The sequence below is a fragment of the Sebastes umbrosus genome, chromosome 23, assembly GCF_015220745.1.
Source record: "Sebastes umbrosus isolate fSebUmb1 chromosome 23, fSebUmb1.pri, whole genome shotgun sequence".
Taxonomy (NCBI): domain Eukaryota; kingdom Metazoa; phylum Chordata; class Actinopteri; order Perciformes; family Sebastidae; genus Sebastes; species Sebastes umbrosus.
In genome coordinates this window covers 3866187-3886854 of record NC_051291.1, presented here as the reverse complement: position 1 = coordinate 3886854, position 20668 = coordinate 3866187, and the positions used below count along the sequence as shown (strand labels likewise).

General features: G+C 41.1%; 1 protein-coding gene and 1 long non-coding RNA gene across 3 annotated transcripts in view; one reads left to right on the top strand and one right to left on the bottom strand.

Annotated features, from left to right (window-relative positions):
• Positions 1 to 20668, bottom strand: part of LOC119483103 — a 146438-nt gene that overhangs the window by 38357 nt on the left and 87413 nt on the right. Inside the window, exon 4 of one of the 2 annotated variants that reach the window (XR_005205616.1) lies at positions 5608 to 5811. The exons of the other annotated variant lie outside the window; for it this stretch is intronic. This is a non-coding gene — a long non-coding RNA (uncharacterized LOC119483103). Of the gene's footprint in view, positions 1 to 5607; positions 5812 to 20668 lie in introns of those variants that run through there. 2 annotated transcript variants of the gene reach the window in all.
• Positions 1 to 20668, top strand: part of LOC119483102 (chemokine-like protein TAFA-2) — a 71089-nt gene that overhangs the window by 44426 nt on the left and 5995 nt on the right. Inside the window, exons 3-4 of the mRNA XM_037761154.1 lie at positions 16250 to 16405; positions 19965 to 20089. Of these exons, the coding sequence (XP_037617082.1) occupies positions 16250 to 16405; positions 19965 to 20089 (281 nt within the window). The remainder of the gene's footprint in view (positions 1 to 16249; positions 16406 to 19964; positions 20090 to 20668) is intronic.

Below are 20668 nucleotides of genomic sequence, written 5' to 3'. Positions count from 1 at the left end.
AATTAAGTCTAAATAAAGTTAACATCTAGAATAATAAATCAAACAAATAAAACAACTAAATACTAACAACAAATAAATAGCTCCTACAATACCGATGGAGTTTCTCTCTCTGTATACACAGTTAATTAAACACTTGTTTCTTACGGGAACAAACGCCCGTTCCAATGAAGCAATCTAACAAAAGGTTAAAACTATCACCACCTGCTTCTGTCTTTATCCAATTTGTGCTAATCCCCGCATCATCTTGTGGAATCAGAACCTAAATATCTTCATGATACCACTTAAGAAGCTTCCCAAATCTGTTGTAGCAACTTGTTGGCTGAGAGGCGTTATTAGCATATCGTCTGACAGACTACCTTGATCCTACTGCCTTATTGCTTACTTATAGTGTGAGCAGCTCGGTTTATGTATATTGGGATGTTCTATCTCATTGATATTGGCAGAGTGAAGGGATAAAGCTGGTGATATTCTCTATTTTTTTTTTATTATTGCCTTCACACCCCATGAAAAGACTAACAAATGTTGTCTGTGTAGCCTAAAGCCTGATATATATCTTATCCCCCCGAGCCACAAAGCTCCACTGTTGTTCAAAAACTATGAAAAACACATCAATGAGCCACACTGTTGCACATGTTCCTTCATTACAATGAACAAACACACTCTTTTGAATCAATCCCACATAAACCGTCCTGCTGCCAGAAATACTATAAAACTAATAGAGCACCAAACGTGTATTAATCCACGGCTTAAAATTGTCCCCCAAAAATGCACGATTTACTTCTGTTTTACTAACATTTGTTAAAAACTACAATCCCCAGCTGTTTTAGGGAATTACTGAAAATATAAAAACATACACCGATCAGTCATAACATTAAGACCACTGACAGGTGAAGTGAATAACATGGATTATCTCGTTACAATGCCACCTGGCAGTGGGGGGGATATATTAGACAGCAAGTGAAAATTTTGAACTTTGAACTTTGTGTTGGAAGCAGAAAAAATGGGCCAGCGTAAGGATGTGAGCGACTTTGACAAGGCTGGCTAGAAGAGCGGGTCAGAGCATCTCCAGAACTGCAGCTCTTGTGGGATGTTCCCGGTCTGCAGTGGTCAGGACCTACCAAAAGTGGTCCGAGGAAGGAGAGCCGGTGAACCGGCGACAGGGTCAGACCCGAGGCTCATTGATGCACGTGGGGAGCGAAGGCTGACCCGTGTTGTCCGATCCAATAGAAGAGCTACTGGAGCTCAAACTGCTGAAAAAGTTAATGCTGGTTCTGATAGAAAGGTGTCAGAACACACAGTGAGGAGCAGTTTGTTACGTATGGAGCTGCAGACCGGTCAGGGTGCCACGTACTGACCCGTGTCCACCGCCAAAAGCGTCTACGTGAGCATCAGAACTGGACCACGGAGCAATGGAAGAAGGTGGCCCGGTCTGATGAATCACATTTTCTTTTGTGGATGGCTCCAAGTTTTGAGGTGTCGACTCAGCCTCCAAATTCTCCAGATCTCAATCCAATGGAGCATCTGTGGGATGAGCTGGACAAACAAGTCCGATCCACGGAGGCCCCACCTCACAACTTACAGGACTTAAAGGATCTGCTACTGACGGCTTGGTCCCAGATACCACAGCAGACCTCCAGAGGTCTAGTGGAGTCCATGCCTCGACGGGTCAGGGCTGTTGTTGGACCTACTCAATATTAGTCAGGTGGTCATAATGTGACGGCTGATCGGTGTATATTTGTGACCTGTTTTTAAAGATTCATACCCTCAGTTGAAACGAGTGGGCTCGGAGCTAAGCGTCACAGACAGAGTAGGGGAGTCGTAAAGTATTGAGAGACTAATGAATGGCTGGTTTCGGTCCTCTGATAATGCCGGGCTGCTCCCTTAAATCACTTTTATCAGATACATATACCCCAAAGTAGCTAGGTAGCGAGCAGAAATTGCTTGGGTAATGTTCGGGGAATCACATCACAACAGACATTAAAAAAATGATGGTCAACAATTGATGCCGCAGGGCCTGAGATGTGCTGACTTTTTAGTCCCTAGTGTGAGTCAAGCTCCAAAATCGTGTATCCTACATTTCCCATAACGCAGCTTAATAGATAGATTCTTATTGTCCCCAAAGGGGGAATTTGTTTCCACAGGGGTGTGCATAATGCGTGCCCTCCAGAACATGGATACAGTACATACTCTTCATCATATAAAAAGACGAATACTAAATGATAAGCGGGCTATGGAATTCAGCATCGCAGCAGAGTATGTGTTTTTTGTTCTCCCTGCCTGGTAAATGCCTGCGTCCACATACAGTTTTTAACGCAGGCTTACTGTACCATTAATAATATATTCTCCAAGCCAAGCCTGAGATATCCCTCATGACATCATGAAGAGTTTTTCTTTTTCTTAGACTTTACAAAGCTCCTCCAGAGCCAGACAAGACAAACAACTGTCTGAGTCATACTCTTTATGACTAGTAAACTGATACTGATGTGAGTTCTCCTTTGAGATGTTTATTCCAGTAGATATCGGGAGCCGGGAAGCTTTGAATGGCAGGAATCATTCCACATGATAATGGTTTCATATCACGGTAAAGTAATTGTTCTGTCAATTTAATTAAGTAATGGTATAAAATAACCGTAATACCCTACTTCATGCCATTTGATTATTCTCTTCTTTTAGTTGGAGCTTCCGTACAAAACAAAAACAACTTTCTCACATGAGACAACACAAGTTAAAAACAGACTCAAAACTGTATAACTCAAATTCTTGAGAACAAAAATTTCAAGTGTACAGCGGAGTATTAAGGCCACATTGAGGAAGAAAAATAAATCTGAGATTTCAATAATAAAGTCGTAGGTTTATGAGAAAAAAAGTCGAAGTATTATGAGAATAAAGTCAGAAGTTTACTTGGAAAAAAGGTTGTAATATTATGAGAATAAAGTCGTAATATTATGAGAATAAAGTCTTAATATTATGAGAATAAAGTCGTAATATTATGAGAATAAAGTCTTAATATTATGAGAATAAAGTCTTAATATTATGAGAATAAAGTCTTAATATTATGAGAATAAAGTCGTAATATTATGAGAATAAAGTCGTAATATTATGAGAATAAAGTCAGAAGTTGACGTGGAAAAAAGGTTCTATGGGTACCCACGAGTCTCCCCTTTACAGACATGCCCACTTTATGATAATCACATGCAGTTTGGGGCAAGTCATAGTCAAGTCAGCACACTGACACACTGACAGCTGTTGTTGCCTGTTGGGCTGCAGTTTGCCATGTTGTGATTTGAGCATATTTGTTATGCTAAATGCAGTACCTGTGAGGGTTTCTGGACAATATCTGTCATTGTTTTGTGTTGTTAACTGATTTACAATAATAAATATATACATAAATTTGCATAAAGCAGCATATTTGCCCTCTCCCATGTTGATAAGAGTATTAAATACTTGACAAATCTCCCTTTAAGGTACATTTTGAACTGATAAATATTGTGCGATTAATTGCGATTAACTATGGACAATCATGCGATTAAATATTTGAATCGATCAACAGCCCTAATTCCTACCGCTGCATGGTATATACTGTCATATCGCCCAACCCTGACAGGTGATCTGCTGTTCATAGAACAAGAAAAGATGACAGCCAAAGACCATTGAAAGTTTGGCTGTAGGCATTTGTTTCTTCTTTCCAAACAGTGAGACCGCTGCTCCAGTCTGTCAATAAAGAAGGGCAAATAAAGATAGAGACATTTCAGTTGTCCTGCTCCCCATCATGGTGGCCCGACAAGGTTCAAAATAAGGTCAAAGTTCTCCTCCACATCTTGACAAAAACAACTTTTCTATGTCCACAAGCTTGTTGAGCCTCCATCCGTCTATTCACTCAGCTCCGTAGGAACCGAGTGGACTTACGGAGGCTTCTTTGATTGGCTCATAGTGTGAGTCCTCAGCTCTCCATCCAAAACAGAGTGCCCCCGCTGCTCCGACGCACGGAGACACGTAGGACAAAACAGTATGGAGGAGCGGCTTCCATTTGTCAAGTGAGGTGTTTGGAAAAGGAATTTCTCACCATGCGGCATCACAGATAAAATGTCACAGTAGTAAATGGGGGAGTAATTGGACTGAAATAGCTATTTTGGAGGTATGAGTCAAACTCGTCTCCCCCCGCCTCATTAAAAGTGTTGTCGAGTCGTCAGTAGTAAACCCGGGGAGATCAATTATGGCAACTCAGCAACATTACAAGTAGAGGCCAACCCACATGTTTCATCACCGGGAGTCCCACTGACAATACACAGCCTCAGGTAATTGGTGGTGTATTAGGCAGCGCTGCTGGCCGGACAGGATGTCTATTTGCGAGTATGATGGAAATCGCGCATACCTCTCTCTCTCCTCTCTTTGTCGACCAATTAGATAGGATCGCGGCGCTTTTGATGTGCGTGGCTTTGATTGGCAGCGATCCCCCCACTCAAGGCGCTCATCATTTTCAGCAGGAAGTGGATCAGAATAATCTCGCGGCGCATTCAATTTCATTCCGATGGACACCGCAGCCCCCCTAATTTCCCCCGGGTGTTATTTCTGTTGCTGTAAACCTGTTATCATTCAAGGGATGAAATGAACACAGAACACGTCCGAAGTAGAGAAAATGTATTTCTTTCCCGGAGAAACACAAGAAGAAAACTAAGCCTGCTCTCTTGACAAGCAGGGCGAATTCAGTCCATTTCAGCTCGGAGACGAGTTGATGTTCTAATGCACATTTTGAGCTTTCAGGTCTTTAAATAACCGCTCTGTGTCGGAGAAGACGGGATCATATTTGCACGTTTCAAACATGCTTTTCTACTCTCTGACAGTTATGTAAATTCAGTTTATTTTGCTCTCTGATATGTGGAGAAAGAACGTTCGCTTTGTGCTCTCTCTCCTGTCAGACAGTGACCCTTTACTACTGTGGATGTTCACAACACAAACTTATGTCAGTGGTTTTTCTATTTGGCTTTGTGCTCGTCCTTTATTAACCAGAAGGCAGGCAGAGCAGAGAGAGGATCAGGTCAGACAGGATTCAGTCCCAGCCAGGCCGGCTTTGCACACAGGTTGTGAGGACATCTGATTTATTTCCATTAGCATCAGTTGTAATGGATCTGTTGAGTTACCTGCTTTCTTGTTCTTGTACATGCCCCCTTTTAAACTTGTTCTCATACTTGTATTTTGTGTTTCTACTAGAGCATGTTTACATGCTTTAATGTTCAAAAAACACTTTTCTCATACTGTCTGTCTGAATATATACCTGTGTTCACCCTCTGTCTGAAACGCTCCGTTTTAGCGCCTGTCTCTTTAAGACCCCCCTCCTGAAAAAGCCCAGTCTGCTCTGATTGGTCAGCGTTTTCCAGTCTTCCGCATCTAGGACTCACCAGGTGTGTCAACAACACCTACACCTAGTTTAGCGGCACTTCTATGAGTCCTGACAGCTCTTTTAAAAGCACAATTTCTGAATACAATTTGTGTGCATTTTTCCGTGGATTAAGCGTTTTGATACCTTGACAGTAATTATATAGCACCTAGGCCTGCTTTATAATCAAAAAAGACATGGAAATCTCGCTTTCTACAATATGGGACCTTTAATAACATATTTGTTCATTCATTCATTCTTCAGCACTATTCGACCCCGTCATGTCCGCACCCTTGTCTTTCTCCTCTCACAGTTTAACTTCACAAAAGCTTTCAGAAAAAAGCGCTAGGTCAGCGGTTTAAAGCGAAGTGATGACATTTTGTGATCCCTCCTGCCACATTTCTTGTGAGCAAATCAACCAAAGAGCGGCGTTGCCTCTGAAATGATAACATTTCAAATTTTTTAGGTCTTTAGAGGTAAAATGATCAAGAATTTCACAGTAAAATGAGATTTGTGAAAAATTGGAGAAAAAAAAATAACTTGAATATTTTTAGAAATGTGTTTTTTTTTTTTTCTTTATTTCCTATCTTTGTTAATAATCTCACTACCACTCAGGTTCACCTTGCAAAGATCGGCTTGGCTGTCTACACACATTTACAGGCCAACAGTGGTGTCAAGCAACAAGCAGAGACCTGCCTATTCCACTTTGGGAAAGAAAAGGAGTAAAATGCAAAGACTAAATATGTTTAAGAAATGAATGCAACAAAAAAAACACTGACAGAGACAACGGTTCTTATATCTTACGAAAAGTTATTCCTCATTTTTCATGCGTTTTCCTACAAATGTCCAGCAACATGTGACACACGTGTCAATTTCTGCTCCCGTCTTTTGAAAATAAATTCCTGTCTTCACAGGAAACAGCTTGGTTAAGTTTAGGAAACAAAACTGCTTAGTTAGGTTTAGGAACAGATTGTGGTTTTGGTTAAACACCGTATGATGCATAACTTAATTACGGACGTTACCTGACAAAAACTGCTTAGTTAGGTTTAGGAAAAGATCGCGGTTTGGGTTAAAATAACACCAAAAGTAGCGTAACTTCAGTACGGAACTAACGTGACAAAAACAACTTAGTTAGGTTTAGGAAAAGATTGTAGTTTGTGGTTAAAGAACACCGGAAGTGGTGTAACTTAAGTACGGAAGTTATGTGACAAATAGATCAACGCTGACTTCTGGTTTCACACGGGGTGCGAACATCGGTGTCCTGGCCGAAAGTCAGGTGTTTTTTGTCCCACCCATCCACCCCGACTTCCTCCCTACAGGGCGTTTTGTCGCTCTTTATACATCCTGGTTCACAATTACGTGGATTACATACAAAATGATTTTGTGGGATATATATAGGAATTACAGTGCTTTACTTCTTGTAGGTATAGCTACGAACGGTGTATGAGAACAGTCTGCGCTGAGCATAGTTTTGATATTTAGATACAACCTGTGACCAATATGTAAACGTTAATCATCAGTGAAGTAGGTGACATTAGCTCATATGTGTTCATATGTAACAAAGATCAGTTATGTAAAAATCTTCTCAGGAAAATGGCTGCGGTAAATCTCCACCTGGCTTTAATAACGCAGCAAGTCTCTGGACACGGCGCCTTCAGATTTTATGGTTTGTCCAAATGGGTGTAGAGAGTTTAAATTCTGACCTTCAGATTGTGCTAGTGTGATCCCTGCAGACACGTTACAGCCTTGGATTTCAGTGGTCCACAATGGGAAACCACTTAGCAAGAATCAAAGCACGCGGGGTTGCTAAGGGGAATTTGAACCTGAGTGGAATGAAATATATTTGATGGTTCAAAGCTTTGTTTCTTTTTAGACATGTAGCACTCAGGTGGTACAGGTGCAGCTTCAGTTTGCAGTATATGTCTTTAGAGGTGCTTCCCTCAATGGTTGTAAATGTTGCACTGAAGTATGACCTCCATGTCTGACTTACTGTACGTCTTCTTCTGTTATATGCATCAAAGATTGTTGCTTGCTCTGCACCTTCCACTTTCTGCACTTTGTAATAAAAATGACTTATATGATGAATAAGAAGCCATCTTGCCAAGAAAGGAAAACACTGCTTGCACCCTTGAGAGAGCAGTAACTAACAGCCAGCGACACAACAGGATCCCCCATGTTAAACATAACAATCAATCCACACGCTCGCTATTTTATATTGAGTTTGGCTCCCTGAATCTGATTTGTAATTGTGGCTGAAAGATGGATCTTCATCTGTCACTCGTCTAAAAACTGCTACCAACAAAATAACAAATAGTTTGAGGGGAAAATGTGTTCATCACTATTAACATAACAGTTCTACAACTCATTATTTAGGTTTGTACAGAGGGAATAACACTCAGCGAGCTCATCGTCAGAGATCATTTCTCTATATGAGAGCTGGTATTTTTGGCAACACACAACAACAGTGTGTAAAGCAAAGCAATGATTACATTATCATTCACAACGGTTTCATGAATGATACAAAGCATGCATCATGTGCAGTTTCTCCAGCGTCTCTAGAGACCGACGTATAAAAGCTTTCTCGAGCAGAGTAATTCCAGGACTGCTCAGAGAGAAATGGCCCATCACTTCCTTCTAAGACCAACTTTGGTTCAAGGGATTCTCAGAAAGGAACAAAAGCCGGGTGAAAACAATACTGTCTGATAGTCGGCATCGAATGTTGGACGTTCATGTTACAATTTGTTCTCAGCTTTCTGATCGCAACTTGATTCCACGCTGCTTTTGGGGTTCATCCATAGACTGCAACCAGAAGTGACACGAGAGGGTGGAGCTACGTACAACCAAACGCTGAATAAGACATTTTTTAGGCGACCAAAATGTTACAATTAACTTCCATGAATTGAAAACACACAATGAAAGGGTTAAAGTTGTAAGACGAAAACACGGACTACTCCCAGACCAGACAACGCCGTGGTAGCGACCTGTCAATCACAAGGTAGCCCCGCCTTAAAGCATCCCCTGCTTTATGGTCTATTTGACTCTAAATGGGACCATAATTTACTAAATGAACATCATGCTGTATTGAAGAAGACTTGAAACCAGAGATTGAGACCATAAACTCATGTTTACAATGTTTACTGAGGTAATAAATCAAAAGAGAAGTAGGCTCATTTTCTCAGAGACTTCTATACAATCAGACTTCTTTTTGCAACCAGAGGAGTCGCCCCCTGCTGGCTGTTAGAGAGAATGCAGGTTTAAGGCACTTCCTCATTGGCTTCACTTTTCAGCACCAGAGGTTACCGACTGGGTTCACCTTAACTTATACAAAATGTTGTGGTTGTACAAGAGGCCAGACTATTCCTTGGCCAGTACCAGTAATGCTCTGAAGTCTCGCTCAAGTCTTCTGAAGTGATTTTTGTACAGATTAAACAAACAAGATATAACGTACTAATTAGAGAGCTTAGACGGTGCCGGTAGGTGTGTTTGGACACAACCAGGCTAGCTGTTTCCCCCTCTTTCCAGTCTTCATGGGAGTGGTATCGATCTTCTCATTTACCTCTCTGCCAGAGAGTAGAAAGGCGGATTTCCCAAAAATGTCTACTATTGCTTTAATTTAAAAGGCTTTCTGCAAATTAAAATTCATTTCAAGTCGCTGCGAAGTTAATCAGCACTAATGTGATGTAATGTGTTTGATTTTTACAAGCAAATAGCAGTAGAAAGTATGCAGATCACAGTCACAGTACCTGGGTAATATTCCTGCTAGATGGATAGATATTTATTTGGAACTTCATCATGTGCCTTACAGCAAATGTCAGATAAAAAAAACAGACAACTGTAATACCGCCGACAACAACAGAAATGAGGGCTAAGGACAAGGGTGAAATATATTTTTAAGACTTTTAGAGCAGGTAGAAGGGGAAGATGTGGTAGATGGGATCAGATGAGTGATGCCCGAGCTCATTCCACACATTCAGTTCTTCACGTTTTGTAATATCTTGTAATATATGTATCTTGATATTCTGAATATATTTTGGACAAAGCTGTAACTTAGTCAAGAAATCAACAAGAAATTGGTATTGACGTTCACGCTGTCAACAAACAGCAGACACAATGTAGTCAGAATTACTAATTGTCTATTTTAAGGGAGGCAAAACAGGTAGAAAAATGGCAAAAACATTATTATGGTGATTATCCATTTAAAGGTAATTGTTTATGGATGGAAACTAAAATGAGCCCAAAAAAAGAAAAGACAATTTTGCCTGAGATAGCTAACGGTAATAATGTGTCATATTGGACTTTTTTGTGCAAAATATTGCACTTACTGTAGAGCAATTTGTTAAATTATCATGTAATTACAAAAAACAATGTAGTTATTGTTCAATGTAGTTATTGTTCGGTCTGAGAGTGGGCCAATAAGACCCCGGGAGATTGTCTTTTACTACATCAAATCAGTAGATCTGTCAAAGTAAGCACTTACTTTGCACTCATTTTGACCCTAAAACCCGTCGGGTCACTGCAGTTTACTGAAAGTTGACTCCATCTAGTCTCTATGCAACGCTGCATTATGCTCCGATAGAAAGGTAGCGTTCTGTTTACAAACTCTTTTCTTGTTGAGATGATTGACGCTTTGACTCACTGGATGTGGGTTCCTGAAAGCTCACAACAGTGCGTCTTCATTTTTCATCAAAACAGAAACATCAGACCTTTCAACTAAAGGGGAACTTTCACAAAAGGATGGGTTGAGTTGTGTGGATGGATGGAGGGGGATCCGAGTGTCAACCTCCACATGTGAAACCCCTCGCTGCTCGCTCCGTCTGCAACATATTCAGTCTTTACATCCTGTTGTCTTCAGCTGGTTTAACCCTGAGGGGAGACAATTACGCCGTTTTTTACATCCTGTGATATCTTAAATGTATTCAGCGCTTGTATCGGCGATGGGTGTTATGACTAGTCTCTCTCTCAGCTTGTGTGTGATACAAAATTTGCAAATAGCACTGAAAACAACGGCCTGTACGCGCAACGAAACAATGATTAAAAGAGACATTGTTTTGTCTTTTGTGTCCTTGTTATCCTTTGTTTGTTACCTGTTTTACTGTACATGATGTTCTTGCTTTTTACCTGCAGGCAAAGCAAATGCAACAAGCCCGAAGGCTTTTGTTTGTAACTTGCAGCATTAAATTCTCTTCAAAAGCAAATATTTACTCTAAAACGGTACAATCAAGAGAAAACAAAACTGTAGTAAATCACCCATTAGGGTCAGGTTCTGTTTTTCATACATCTGTGATGAACATATTTCCTTTTGTCAATTATTTAATCTGAAAATGTAAAAATATCAGAGATAATACCGCCTGTTTCTCAGGATGTAGACTTCTGCTCTACTTCTTTTCCACAAGATCTTAATCTACCATGGCCATTTCAAAAAGCTTGAAACATTATATATTAGGGCTGGGACGATATACATATCTCCCGGTTAAATACTATCACGATACTTGGGTGCCGATTCAATATTTTTAAGTATTGTAATTCGATATTATGATTTATTGCAATTTCTTTTAACTTTTTTAGACCATGGGAAAAGTTGAATCATACACTTCTAGGGACTTTTAGTTTGGAAAATATCTAAATGAATACAGTAAAAATGTTTGATTTTCAGCCTGTTTGTAGTCAGTGATGTCCTAAAGTCAAATATATCAGTTATTATCAGGAATTATTAATATTTTCTCTCCAGCAACCCAAAAACCAAAGAATAAAGATATTTCCCTCACTAATTAGTGGTATTTTCTCCTTAGTTTATAAGAGACATGTAATGTTTTATATTTCTGATGAATATAATCCAATCAATCTTATTTCCATATATGTATTTTGTATATACAGTTCCCTTTGTTAACAACTTATTTTGAAAACCAGACGTAGTCACATGTGTATACTTCCTCTAACTAAGTCCGTCTCTAGCTCTCCCGTCAGCTCCGTTCTCTTTATCCATCCATGGTCAGCTCCATCGGGGCCGTTTGAATGCATTCAACATAAATGTCAGTGTATTGGTGCTCTACAGTTGTAGCGTCGGCCCATTTGACCACGGAGATGAGAGTGACGGCTGGCTTGACCGCACGTTACGATAACGTTTCCTGTCCGTGACGGAGTTAGCATGCAGCTTTAGCCGTGATGTTTAGCTCTGCTTTTCCTGTCAATGTGTGAAACCCCAGAGTGTTTCCATACTTTACTGGATGTGTAGTGTTTACCACGCTGGATTTAAAATGTGAGGGTGCAGGTCGTATCCACGCCGATCCTCCACCGCTTTCTACTTTTGTTTGCTTTGACTCGCAGCAGCCGACTGCAGTTTGTTTTGGTTGACGGATACGGAACGGATATGACGTCACGTTACTCAGGCGACAACAATAAAAGCTGTAACTTCCTGCTACCTCCACATAGACTCAAATGAAGCAAATATATTGATTCTGGCATTAAACAAATCTGTTTCAAAATTGTAAAACAAAAAAAATTACATAGGTGATTTTTTTTCCCACCCCTAGTTTCAAACTGGCAATTAAAGGTTTTTGAGAAAGTGTGAGTCACCGCAACCACGAGAGGTCCCCTACCAAGCAGCCATAAATGAGCACCCGTATGCGTGTGTGCATCTCCGTGTCCGTCCATGATTAATCTCGCATAATCTCACCAAACTGCATAATATTTTCGGTACTCATTTATGGCTGCTTGCTCAAGGACCTCTCGTGGTTGTGGTGACTCACTCTTTCTCAGAACACCTTTAATTGCCTGTTTGATACTGCCATTGATTGACTTCCTGATGGAGACAATAATGAAACCAAAGTTAAGTGTTTAGTTTAGAGAATTAAAACTCATTTTGGTTTTGTTTGCATGTAAAAAAAAATGTCCAAAACTTGTAGTTAAGAGTTCAGTAAATGTCCTACAGTTCCATGTCCTTCTCCCGAAACATTTCTTTAATTTTTCATGCATGGGTACTTTTATTTTTGGCATTTTGACTTTCTTGGATAGAGACAGCTGAGATGCAGACTGGACACGTGGGTAGAGAGAGAAGGGAATGCAACAAAGGTCGCCAGCCAGAAGCAAGCTGGGGATGTTGCGGTTCCGTTATGGTATGTTTGTTACCCGCCAGGCCACCAGGACGTCCCTGAATCCGGTTTATTCAAATTTCATGGCATCACGCTTTATCGTATAAAACTTTGAAAGACACACATCTACGAAACACAACCGCAGCAGCAGCAGCGGCGTGTCCGGGGCCGGAGGGATCCTCTCTGTCACAGCGGCAGCGCAGCAGGTTTAAAGCTGGTTTGCAGGACTGACTGATTCCCGAGTGAAAAGCTTTTCTCTGTATCTGCTGGCAGGGGGAATCTGAGCAGGCATCCAAGTAGAACTCCAGAAATCCAGTCAGGAAAAAACCACAGCCTCTCAGTGTGAAACATGTCCTTCAGAGACAGATACTGACAGCGCTTCTCTCACATCTGAAGCGGCTCGGCTTGTTGCGTGTTTGTCTTTCATATCTTTTTCTTGTTCGGACCAGAGCACGAGTAAGCATCCCGCTACTTTTGGGCGTCTGGTACTACCTGTTATTTTTGATGTGCTGTATGAACACGGACGAGGGGGGGATTGTTAGAGCAGATATGATATCAAAAGATGAGTGAATAATCAAAACAGAACTTCCCTTTTCCTGGCTCTGTCTTTTTGCTTTTTAAATTTCACTTTGGCGGTATTCAAAATCGCCTACTGCACAGTATGCAGTATACAGTACATACTGCATACTACTGAGGAACGCAGTATACAATATGCAGTACATACTGCATACTACTGAGGAACACAGTATGCAGTATACAGTACATACTGCATACTACTGAGGAACGCAGTATACAATATACAGTACATACTGCATACTACTGAGGAACGCAGTATGCAGTATACAGTACATACTGCATACTACTGAGGAACACAGTATGCAGTATACAGTACATACTGAATACTACTGAGGAACGCAGTATGCAGTATACAGTACATACTGCATACTACTGAGGAACGCAGTATACAGTACATACTGCATACAGTACATACTATCCCCTTCCTTTGGTAAAGGACGGTCCGGTGTATCCTATGCTAAAGGAGATAAGGAGGAAGCTACTTAAGCCCTGGTCAGACCTGGGATTAACATGCGTGGCTGCTGTATTAGCCGTGTGTTTACTACCTGTATATTTGCATATAGAGCGGGGAAGTGAGATCAGATCACAAGTGGTCACTCATTCCCAGACTCATTCTAATGCCAGGTGTGAACAAACGTACTTAAAGCTGTCCAATTGTGATCCGATCACGGAGGACAGGGCCTTAGATACGCCATTTCACTCCGTTAGGAACCATCTTAAGCAAAAATACTTTTTGACTGCAGCCTTAGTGATGAAATAGCTACGAAAAACATGCTGTTTTTGGCTGCTGTTGTTGTGACCATAGCCTGTACCGCTACAGCGCTTTGCATTCAGGGATACAGTAGGTGAAGTAGACTGGTCCTGGATGCATACTGGAGATTTTTTCCCAATCAGTATGACATCAGGGTATTTTGGGCATACTGTAGATTTTGCTTTTGTTTGCATACTACATGCTACATCTTGGCAGTACGTACTACTAGTATAGTATGCGGTTTCGAATACAGCATTTGTCCTTTTCTACCTGCTGTTCGCTGATATTTTCTAGCAGCAGCCATCAGTGAAATATTTGATGCTATGAAATCATAGACAGTCAAATAGTGTAGGAGGAGGAAAAACATATGGTGCAAGCAATGTAAATGTAATGTTTTTCTGAGCTCTAAATAAAATCAGTAACAGGTAAATCTCAGAGGTATAGTGACGCTCAACAGTTGCAGAACATCTTTGTCAGATTTAATATCACTCAGTCTCAGCAGAGCGGCCGACTCCATCACCGTTAGTCTCAGTGGTTGCTTGTTACAGCAGCTGGGAAGCGCTGCCGTCCGCCGATATGACACGGCGAAGTGAAAACGTAATTAACTGGGTTTGGTTGAGGCGCGACAGTACAGACAGTTAGGACCAGTTTCACGCAGTCATTTCAGATTTACTGTTTACTGCAGCAGCAGCAGCAGCAGCGAGTAGCTCAGCAGAAGGACACCTCAAGAAAATGTCACATGCAATTAAAAGAGAATGGAGCAGCTCAGGCTCTAAATAATTCAGACAATGGAGCGTGATCTGGAAATTGGCTCCAAATACTGCAGCGCTGCACTTTCCCCCTTCACATATCTGAATTTTTTTAAAGGCTGCTGCCTGTTGTGGGAAATCTGGAGCGGTATCAGTTCCAATCATTACCATCTCATACTTGACTTATTATTTATTTAAAAGGTACCATTCTTTCATCAGATATACACTGATCATGATGAAAATAATGTTCTTAATGATGTTTGCAATACCAGATCCTGATTGGTTACCACCTACTACTACACCGTTTAAAGCTACTGCAGGTACTAAATGGTCTTAAAGGGACACTCCACCAATTTTTACACATGATGATTAGTTTACTCGTCAAAAGGAGTAGTACTCCGCTTGTGAAAACAGAGGTACAATATCTTTTGCGGCTTGAAGGGAGCTCTATAAAGTCTGAGACAATAACCCCGATGATGTCATCAGGAGCTTAAAGGTGCCTAGTGGAGTTTTCTTGTAAACAAAGAAAAGTTATATTTACATTCAGGCTACATCCGAGACAAACGCAGCGTAGGGAAGAAGTCGGCGTGGATGAATGAGTAAAAGAAAACGTGTGAAACCAGAAGTCAACGTTGACTTATTTGTCACATAACTTCCATACTTAAGTTACGCCATTTCTGGAGTTATTTTTACCCAAACCGTGATCTTTTCCTGAACTTAATTAAGCAGTTTTTAATCACGTAACTTCCGTACTTAAGTTACGCCATTTCCGGAGTTACTTTAACCCAAACCACGATCTTTTTCCTGAACCTATCAAAGTAGTTTTGTTGCCGAAACCTAACCAGGTTGTTTCCTGTGAGAGTTTATTTTGAAAAGACTGTATGCATGTAAAGAGAGGTAATCGTCACTTGTGCTTGATATTGGTAGGAAAACATGAAAAATGAGGAATAACTTTTGGTAAGATATCATACGAACTGTTGTACGAGCATACATTGTTACCAGTCAGGGAGGGTCTGAGGAATGATGCTATGGAGTTGCATTATGGGACATGTATTCCAGTGTGTTTGGAGATTGACCCATACTTTTTGAGAGGTTTAAATACGGATAAAAGGAAAGTTCTGAGGTAAACACTGAACACTTTTCAAGGGCTCTCATTTGATCTTACACATTCAGTCTACCTGGCGGGGTTCGTACCACTCAGCCTGTGAAAGCAGTTGTTTAACGTCTTCTGTGACTCTTGAAGAAGTTTGTCAAATCAAAACATAACCCTGATGTCAAACAGCAGCGATATTATCACAGCTGTCTTGGCCTGCGCTCGGAGAAAGCAGATTTATAGCAGAAAGCCTGGGTTACACAGCGGAGGTGTGTGAATGAAAACCAGCATTCATCCTCAAAAACTTTAAGCCACTCAAACAAAACGATACGTTCAAAAGAATAATGCACATAAAGAGAGGAAGATTGAACCCGCTGTAATAAAAGGATCCTTTTAAAAGGAAAATGGTAGTCTGCTCTCCCTGGTAATTTTTTCATTATTGAGACAGATTAGATGAATGCAGAGCAGACAATAGAGACCCAAGAGAGATATTCATATGGGACTCCAATCCAAGGCCGGCAGTGTGGGGGTGTGTAGATGAGGGGAAAATGACTACTGCACCACCGCTGGACTTGAATCTTTACTGATTATTCCATCTTTTCCTGTCGTTTTCTCCAGCAGCGCACCATGTCCCGACGGGCACCTGCGAGGTGGTGGCGTTGCATCGCTGCTGCAACAAGAACAAAATCGAGGAGCGGTCGCAAACGGTGAAGTGCTCCTGCTTTCCCGGGCAAGTGGCCGGCACCACCAGAGCCGCCCCGTCCTGCGTAGATGGTACGATCCGGCTGAATATTTCATGGGCCCCTTCTTCTTCTTCTTTCTTTTTTTGCTGATACTCCTTTCCACAAATCTTAAGGATTAGTTTTGCTGAGATCATCGATAAGTGTTTTATCACACACTAACTCACTGAAGTGTAATTTCTTTCTCTGAGAATGTTGTCAGATAGAGCAGTCAGTCTGTGATCATTTATAAACGTCACAGTTTGTTATCATAGCAAATTACAGCTGCATGGGAATAATAGGTAATTACATGTTGGATTATTCATGAACAAATCCTAATAAGGAAAAAAGTGATTTTTATTACTGCACCATACCACGGACACAAAGACCTTTTTATGCAATATGAGAAAGGGACTGGTGATAACTGCATATTATAATTACACCATTTCAATTTAAATTCATAAATTTAAATGTAGAAATTTCACATTAAAATCTTCATATGCTGTGGATTTCTAAATAATCTGTTATTATTTTCTTAAATTAATGTTTTGGTCTTCAAACTGTCAGAAAGATTTAAGTGTTCACCTGGCTTAAAGGGATAGTTTGGGTGTTTTGAAGTGGAGTTGTATGACATACTTATCCATAGTCAGTGTATCACCTACAGCAGATGACGGTCGGTGGGCCCCCAGTTTGGAGAAACAGACGGGAGTTACCGGCATGGAAGCAAAGTGATGTACTACTGACAGCAAAATTGATTTTAGTCACCCTAAAAACATCTATAACAATTTAAGTAGCAGGCCCAGAAACTAGAAAACCTGAGGAATCCATGTCATACAAGCTTGTCGCAGAGGAGGCTAAATAACGCTCCAAACTTGTGCTAAATTTTGGCAAGGAAAAACTGCCATGGCCATTTTCAAAGGTGGTCCCTTGACCGCTGACCTCCAGATATGTGAATGTAAATGGGTTCTATGGGTACCCACGAGTCTCCCCTTTACAGACATGCCCACTTTATGACTTGCCCCAAACTGCATGTGATTATCATAGTCAAGTCAGCACACTGACACACTGACAACTGTTGTTGCCTGTTGGGCTGCAGTTTTTTTATGATTGGAGCATATTGTTTTATGTTAAATGCAGTACCTGTGAGGGTTTCTGGACAATATCTGTCATTGTTTTGTGTTGTTAATTAATTTCCAGTAATAAATATATACATACATTTGCATAAAGCAGCATATTTGCCCACTCCCATGTTGATAAGAGTATTAAATACTTGCCAAATCTCCCTTTAAGGTACATTTTAAACAGATAACAAATATGCGATTAATCACGCAAGACACTCATGCGACTAATTGTGATTAAATATTTTAATCTATTCAAATGTGTTATAGAAGTAGCAAACTCCTCTAAGGAATAACTCCCTGCGTAGGTTGTGAGTTTAACGTTAGACAGAGAGAGAGACATCATCTTTGGCTCCGGCTCGCTGAAGGTGGGCTGACCTTTAAGGCGAACCAGCTATCCTCATTTTAGTGACCAAAAAAAAAAAACACTTGGCAGCCAGGCCTAACAACTTTTCTGGCGGAAACCCTGAGTGGATACTGCGTTGTGAATCCAGGGGGTCCTTACGAAGAGGCTCCTGAGGTTGTGTTTTTTTAATCACCAATGAATGAATGTGAAGCTGCCCCACTGCCTGATGCTAAATGGCTCCGAGGTTCTCTTAGCATGCTAATGTGTCAGACTCCCCGACTCAGCTGAAGTGGCTGCTTCACTTTGGTCTGAAAAGCGCGGGTTTTCTGGCTAAACTCTGGACCCAATCGTGTTTGACCTATTCCTTGACATTTTAGTATTGACATTTTCTGCAAATTAGAGCTGTGAGCCACTGGCTTCAGTTTAAAGCTCCACGGGTGATCTCAGAAAAAAAAAATGTTCAGCACTTAACCTTTTAATTATTCTTTCTTCTACAACCAGGGATTACCTTTTAGCTCCACTCCGTGTGAGACAATCTCCTCTTCATATGAAGACAAATGAACCTCCGGACGTCTGAGAAAACTCGAATAGATTTGAATGTGTAATTGAGAGAGGTAGCCACAGAATAAAGTCTTGATCGCAACGTGTTGCGGTCGAAGTAAAGAAAACTTGAAAGAATCTGGCGGAGAAGTTACCCTGATCATCAATTATCTGTGTAAAATAACCCTTGTAAGGTCACATGTAGACAGTCAGACAGAACTACCAGGTTTCCAATTCTGCACTAACAGCAAAATTACAACTCACTATCTGCTGTTCTGTTTGAACCAGCTAATGTCCACAATTTCCAGAACTACTGCGTATGCTTTGGCCACACTCCAAAGACACTCAGCCATAACACTCACACTGTAATCTTCAATCCTGGCACATGATTGCAATTAAGGCATTTTTAACTTCTGATTTAAGGATAAACGCCTTGATTTTTCAACAGTTTTTTAAATTATGTGTGTGGCCACGCAGGTCAGATTTATTTTCATAAGAAGTGCAAAAAAACGACTGATTAATAATGAAAATGAGCTCAAGGTCAAAGCAAAGATTCGTAGGAATTTCTAACCGCTACAACAAATCCAATAAAATAACTAAAAGTATAAATCTATTTTTCGCTGCCAGCTGTTTTCAGTCGGAGCTGCCCTCTTGTTTTTAAAGCGTCATTAACTGTTAAGTGAAATGTATCCCATGCACTTTATGCATGTTTGGTTATCAATACTCCCATTTCATTTCACGAGGAAACCTTTGTGGCTTTTTAATAGATGCTGTTACACAACCGCCATCTGCTTGCAGTTGACCTGATGCACGTTTTACACCACGCCGCCGCCATAACCCCGGCTGGGTGGTACAAATTGATTCCCTCATGTCATAAAGCATCCATTCTGTGCAATTTAGTCTAGTGAGGCTCCGGTGTTATGTGTGGATTATAATAACAGTCCTCTTCATTAGCAAAGAACACTAATGCCGGTGGAGGGGGGATGTGGAACGTAGATAATGACCTCTGTAATATGCCAAATTTAAATGATGTCTTGTACAATGGAGTAGCAGAAGCTTAATGTGCTCTTTTATGGAGGCAGCTCACTGCAGCTGAAGGTTTTCCCCTCAGCTGGCTGGAGTTCTTTTTCCAGTTCTCGGCTTGAACGTTGTGGATATGTACGACAACAACAGAGTGCGTTTGAATGCTCGACTAGATTTAAGCGAGTGTTGCCAGTCAAAAAGCTAATCTTGCATCATTTACCTGAGACAGCTGTCAAAATGTGAAATGTGACGTGACTTGTTGAGACACAGCGATGACGGTTATTTGAGGAGACGCTTCGTTTCAGCCTCAACAATCCATAACATTACGACCGCCTGCCTAATATTGAGTAGGTCGCCCTTTTGCCGCCAGCCCTGACCCGTCGAGGCCTTTAATAAAGGATTGAATGTTGAAGTAAATGGGATTTATTAGTTTTTTTACCGTGGTATCGAATTGCTATCAAGAAGCGTGGAATTTCACTGTTATCGGTATCAACTACTGACTCAAACTTCTGGTATTGTGACATCACTATTACAGAGAACAAAGACACTATCTGCTCTTTGACCTCTAAATCTCTCTACATCACCAGCCTCGATAGTGGAGCAGAAGTGGTGGTGTCAGATGCATCCGTGCCTTGACGGAGAGGAATGCAAAAATCTCCCTGATCAGAAGGGTTGGAGCTGCGCTACGGGGAACAAGATCAAAACTACTAAGGTAAGTTTACGGAACAAAAAACACTTTCATGCGGCCGTATTCAAACCTGTTGAATCTGACCTCGCACACTTTACAGCTCCTCAAAGTCAACCGGCTGTGGCTTCTGTAACAGTCGTCTGCGCTGCCTTTATCCCTAAAAACAGTCGGTGCTTGGACCCCCGGGGGCCTTTAATCAATGTGCTGCCATGTCGCCTTAGCACTTTCAGGCCACTTTGAGCACCCAAACTGGCCAATTACTCACTCCAATTACCTGCTTTTAACGTTGTAACACGATGCCCATATCCTTCACTGTGTTATGACGACCCGTAGACTTCAGTTCTGCCTCTCTCCATGTACTTAATTATTTAAACTGCCCGCACCACACCTGCCTGGAGCCGGGAGCCTGGAGCCTGGGGCTATTGATTCAGGGACTTGTCGGGACCTCAAAATGGGATATATATATAGTTTTTTTCTTTTAGTGGTCATGGGTTCTGAGACAAGCCTGTCTAACATCTAGGAATGACTAGCAGATCTTGATAAGACCTTAAAGTATGAACGTTAAACGTATCTTTTCTGTTGTTGTCTTCTTTAACATGGACG